This window comes from Galeopterus variegatus, unplaced genomic scaffold (assembly GCF_000696425.1).
Source record: "Galeopterus variegatus unplaced genomic scaffold, G_variegatus-3.0.2 Scaffold938, whole genome shotgun sequence".
NCBI classification, from domain to species: Eukaryota; Metazoa; Chordata; class Mammalia; order Dermoptera; family Cynocephalidae; genus Galeopterus; species Galeopterus variegatus.
In genome coordinates this window covers 176728-182979 of record NW_007727049.1, presented here as the reverse complement: position 1 = coordinate 182979, position 6252 = coordinate 176728, and the positions used below count along the sequence as shown (strand labels likewise).

Genomic DNA, 6252 nt, shown 5'->3' with positions numbered 1-6252 from the left:
ATTTTTTTTAATTTTTTTTTTTTTTTTTAAAGATGACCGGTAAGGGGATCTTAACCCTTGACTTGGTGTTGTCAACACCACGCTCAGCCAGTGAGCGAACCGGCCATCCCTATATGGGATCCGAACCCGGGGCCTTGGTGTTATCAGCACCACACTCTCCCGAGTGAGCCACAGGGCCGGCCCTCAAAATGGGTTTTATTTTTATTTTTATTTATTTTTTTTTAAAAGATGACCGGTAAGGGGATCTTAACCCTTGACTTGGTGTTGTCAACACCACGCTCAGCCAGTGAGCGAACCGGCCATCCCTATATGGGATCCGAACCCGGGGCCTTGGTGTTATCAGCACCACACTCTCCCGAGTGAGCCACAGGCCGGCCCCAAAATGGGTTTTAAAGTTATAGTTCTCTATACTTTGTTTTGCTGATCTATTTTCCTCCATATACTACTGCAGTCTATCGGTTTTAAACTGCTGTTTTCTTTTTCCAGTAGGAAATCCATGAAGTCCAGAAGTAGAAGTCCTGCATATTCAAGACACTCATCTTCTCATAGTAAAAAGAAGAGATCCGGGTCACGCAGTCGTCATTCCAGTATCTCACCTGTCAGGCTTCCTTTGAATTCCAGCTTGGGAGCTGAACTCAGTAGGAAAAAAAAGGAAAGAGCAGCTGCTGCTGCTGCAGCAAAAATGGATGGAAAGGAATCCAAAGGTTCACCTATATTTTTGCCTAGAAAAGACAACAGTTCACTAGAGGCTAAGGATTCAGGCTTGGAGTCTAAAAAGTTACCCAGAAGTGTAAAATTGGAAAAATCTGCCCCAGATACTGAACTGGTGAATGTAACACATTTAAACATAGAGGTCAAAAATTCTTTAGATACAGGGAAAGTAAAGTTGGATGAGAACTCAGAGAAGCATCCTGTTCTTAAAGATTTGAAAGCACAGGGAACAAGAGACTCTAAACCCATAGCATTGAAAGAGGAGATTGTTACTCCAAAGGAGACAGAGACATCAGAAAAGGAGACCGCTCCACCTCTCCCCACAATAACTTCTCCTCCACCCCCTTTACCAACTACTACTCCTCCACCTCAGATACCCCCTTTGCCACCTTTGCCTCCACTACCAGCTATTGCACAGCAACCACCTCTGCCTCCTCCCCAACCAGCATTTAGTCAGTTTCCTGCTTCCGGTACTTCAACTTTGCCCCCTTCTACTCACCCAAGGACATCTGCTTTGTCCTCTCAGGCAAATTCTCAGCCCCCTGTACAGGTTTCTGTGAAGTCTCAAGTATCTGTAACAGCTGCTGTTCCACACCTGAAAACTTCAACATTGCCTCCTCTGCCCCTCCCACCCTTATTACCTGGAGACGATGACATGGATAGGTAAGTCCCATGGTTAAGTGGAAAAAATAAACCCTCTTGATCTAAGGGTAATGTATTCTGTTTTTAAACTTTGTCTAAACTACTCTAATGGATGGCTATTCAGAAGGCTTTTATGAATGGAAAATGCCTTTGATGTTTGGTTTTCAGTAGAAAAGTTCTTATTTATAACATTATTACTTGGGAAGAGACGATTACAATATGAGGCCTAGTAAACCCATTTTCTCATAAGTTTATTTGTTTTTTTTTTTTATTTTTTTATTTATTTATTTTTTTAAAGGATGACCGGTAAGGGGATCTCAACCCTTGGCCTGGTGTTGTCAGCACCACGCTCAGCCAGTGAGCTAACCGGCCATCCCTCTATAGGATCCGAACCCGTGGCCTTGGTTTTATCAGCACCGCACTCTACCGAGTGAGCCACGGGCCGGCCTAAGTTTATTTGTTGATAAGGCTAATTTTGACTCAAATTTTTGAAAGTCAGTATAGTTTTACCCCCTAAATTTTTATGTTGAAAATTTTAATACCTATAAAAGAATTAAAAGAATAATATAATTAACACCCTTATACTCTTCACCTAGATTCACCAGTTGTTTACTATTTGCCATAATTCTTTTAACTGTAGATACCATGACACTTCTTTTTTTTTTTTTCCCCCCAAAAAGATGACCGGTAAGGGGATCTTTACCCTTGGCTTGGTGTTGTCAGCACCACGCTCAACCAGTGAGCTAACCGGCCATCCCTATATAGGATCTGAACCTGTCGCCTTGGTGTTATCAGCACCACCCTCTCCCAAGTGAGCCACAAGCCGGCCCTGATACCATGACACTTCTAAATACGTTAGCATATCTCTCCTAATAACATTTTTGTATATAATCACAATACCTTCATCAGCCTGAAAAATTTATCATTGACTTAATAATATAATATTAATAGTCATATCGATAAAATAATGTCAATAATAATATTTAATTAAATAGCCCCAGTGGTCCCCAAAATGTGTTTTATAGCTGGGTTGTTTTGTTTTTTCTCTCTTCTGATCCTGGGTCCAAACTAGGTTTTTTTTTAAAAGGGCTGCTTTTTTAAAAAATGTAATTATCCTATAAGAAGCAAAATAACAATGTGTAGAATATTTTCTTCTTTTTGTTTGTTTTTGGTGGCTGGCCAGTGTGGGGATCTGAACCCATAACCTTGGTGTTACAATACCTTGCTCTAACCAACTGAGCCAACAGGCCAGGCCCTAAGGAAAGAGCTTTAATTTTAATGAGTCCTCTGGGTATTGAGAACTGAAATGATGATGAAGCATGAATCTGATTTTATGGAAGACACTAGGAAAAAATATTTAATTTTTTGGCAGGTCTAGCTAGGCAAATACCATCAGACAAACATGCTTTATTTTTTATTTATTTATTTTTTAAAACAATGACCGGTAAGGGGATCTTAACCCTTGACTTGGTGTTGTCAGCGCCACGCTCTCCTAAGTGAGCTAACCAGCCATCCCTATATAGGGATCTGAACCCATGTCTTCAGTGTTATCAGCACTCTTAACCCTTGACTTGGTGTTGTCAGCACCACGCTCTCCTAAGTGAGCTAACCAGCCATCCTTATATAGGGATCTGAACCCATGTCTTCAGTGTTATCAGCACCACACTTTCCCAAGTGAGCCATGGGCCGGCCCAGACAAACATGCTTTAATAGTGACACATGCTATGGCAGTCCTTGTGTTATTGTTATTTTCCTGCTGAAATCCTACCCTCTTGTTCTCTGTAATGTAGCTTGCATTTATTGCAACAAACTTTTTATTTTCTGCTTTTTTGTTTTTTGTAATTTTCTTGTGTTTTACAACAAACTTTTTATTTTAAGCATAAAAATAAGTGCCACTGATCTTGCATCCCTGACCAGTTCCCAAGTCTCCGTTACTGTCTAGGTGACATCAGTGATTTGATGATGTTTTAGCCTTTGAGGTCTGTACTCTTTCTACTTATCTTCTGTGCCTTTTGTTTTGTTTTTTGGTGGCTGGCCAGTGTGAGAATCTGAACTCTTGACCTTGGTATTCTAACACGACGCTCTAACCAAGTGAGCTAATTGCCTAGCCCCCAAATTTTAATTTTAAAGCCTTTTTTTTTTGGTTGCTGGCTGGCATGGTGTGCCTTTTAAGAAGGTGCAAGTGCAGTAAATGGAAAGGGGAAAAAAGGTTATTTTAAAGAATAGCTCCATTACTATCATAGTGGCACATTTGATTTTAAAGAAAAATTGCACATATTCTTTCTAATATCAGTAGTTGTTTATGAATTCTGCCATATCTTGAAAACTACAAAGGGGAAAAACAGAACCTGAAATTTATGTAGAAAATTTTGTTTGAGGTACACAATATACTTCTCATAGATAAAAGCTATATTTTTTACAGTTTTTGTTAGAAAAGAAATAGTTGATCATTATCAGAAGGGACCCTAGCCCATTATTTACCTACAGGAACTTCATTTTAATGTTAGTTTACATAGTGGCTTGAATACCAGAGTGGCTAAACATCTTGGTTTTTGAAATGTTTACTTGACTAACCAAGTTGACATGTGTCATATGTTATTTGACAGAGTAGAGTGCAGTTTTCAAAGGTGGAACGATTTTGATAAAAGGCACATAGGGATTTCTGTCTTTCAGATAGCAGAGGAAAGGTAAAGTAAGGCTATTCAGTATTTACTTGAGTATATGTGGTTATCTTTAAGAATGTGTATGATCCTTGTGCTGGCCATCCACCAAGACAAAAAAATAAAGTATGAGAGAATGAAGTGAGCAAAACTATTTTTATTAAGTATTAATAGTCCATTATGATTATTTTTAAATGTATGATTATTTACTCTCAGTTTTTTTACATGTAAGTAAATTATTAAAGATAGAAAAATGGAAAAGAATTTTATTCATTTTAAATGTAAGATTATTTTTGTTTTTAATTATTTATTGTGCTGCTGTATCCATGTACAAGCTGCTCCTATACTTGTCATGAAAAAAAAATTTTTTTTTTAAAAGATGACCGGTAAGGGGATCTTAACCCTTGACTTGAAAAATTTTTATGTAGGAAAGCTTTTCAGAAAGAAATTTTGAAAGTTGCATAGTGAATTCACTCATGTTTCTCTCTATTTTATCTTTTCACTTAAGGCTGCAGCAGCTTAAATGTTGAGAATGTGACTTACACATATTTTTATTGCCTGCAGCACCTTAAACATAGAACACGGAATACTATCTATCAATAAATATTGGTTATTTGAATAAATAAGAAAGTAAAACTTCTGAAGAGCCGGGGTCAGGGCTTGTGTGAAATGACATTGGGCATGTAGTTAAGAAATCAGTTGGCACATAGATGGCATAAAGCTTATGTTAGAGGATTTGTCTTTTTTCAGGTAGAGTCCTTTTGGGAAAAGAATGAAACTTTTCTTTCAAACATATATTTTGAGTAGGAGTGTATTAACCCAGGTGTTAAATGCAGAAGTGAATTTAGCTAGTGGTATTTCAGAATCCTTTCTTATTCGTGGTCTATAATTCTTGATTTCAAGAAGCAAAGGCTGCCAAACACCCACCTTTGATACAGTACATTCTTCATGACAGTAGCTCTTCATGGAGATCTTCCTACTTTAAGGAGATCATCTGTATACTTTTCTTAGAAATTTCAGTTAACCAAACAGGATTTTTTTAATCTTATTTTCTTCTATTCCATTTTTCTAATAGCCTAGTTCATTTGTACTTCAATGGAATCAACATTCTTACAAACTATATCTCTAAAACTGTTGAGCTCTATGTAGAAAAGAAAGGATCTGTGTGAGCATTCAAATTTGCTTTAGGATTTTGCTAGTAGAATACTTGGTTGCCATTTTTATGTACTCAAATTTTTAATACAAGTTTGTAAATATCAATAAAATCACTTTTTAAGCAATCTGCTTTGAGGGGAAGGAGATAAATGGTCATTTTAAAAGTAGGTTATGCTGTTAAAACTTGAAAATTATCTATTGAGAAATTTAATTTCTTTAAAAATATTTAATATATAAATTCCATATTCTTTCTTTATTACAAGAAAGACTTCTTATTAGAAGTGTTTACATTGTAGGGCCGGCCCGTGGCTCACTTGGGAGAGTGCGGTGCTGATAACACCAAGGCCATGGGTTCGGATCCTATATAGGGATGGCCAGTTCGCTCACTGGCTGAGCGTGGTGCTGAAAACACCAAGCCAAGGGTTAAGATCCCCTTACCGGTCATCTTTTTTAAAAAAAATAAGTGCTTACATTGTACCTACAGATTAAATCCCATCATCATAAATTCTAAGGTACTATCCAGATTCTAAAATTTGGGCAGTCCTCGAGCTTGATAATTTTTCTTTATTATTGTTAAGCACAAGTTTTATACAACCTAATCACCATGTGGGAACTTGTGGACAGGTGTAAATGGGGAACCAGAAGCTACTGATATTGATTAGGTACATCAATACTTTCTAAAACTGCATCTTCAAATAATGACTTTGATGTACAGTATCTGCTCCCTTATCTTAGGGACCCTCTGTGCATCTACTACATGTCCTTCGTACTTCATAAAGCTATATGTTACTTGAGTGCTCTATGCTAAAGGCTAAAGGCTGTAGTGTTAAGCATTGTAGTTTCATGGGTTGTCATTAAAATTTCAAGGATTTTTAGTACATTGAACTTTTTTGAAATGGGCTTTGACCTTCATTCAAATTGTGTCCCCTGAACTGGTAGTATTAGGATACTTCAAAAAGTTCGTGGGAAGATTTGTATTATCTTTTTATTTTTTATTTTATTTTTTTTCCTGGGGAAACGCAGAGTCTGGAGAAAACCAAAAGTGTGTTCCCTGTGTTATCCTTTTTTTTTTTTTTTTTTACTT

The 6252-nt window shown here is 37.2% G+C and overlaps 1 protein-coding gene across 1 annotated transcript in view; it reads left to right on the top strand.

Annotated features, from left to right (window-relative positions):
* The window catches only part of CDK12 (cyclin-dependent kinase 12), a 42935-nt gene that overhangs the window by 6283 nt on the left and 30400 nt on the right, over nt 1-6252 (top strand). The window contains exon 2 of the mRNA XM_008573602.1: nt 487-1374. Within this exon, the coding sequence (XP_008571824.1) occupies nt 487-1374 (888 nt within the window). The remainder of the gene's footprint in view (nt 1-486; nt 1375-6252) is intronic.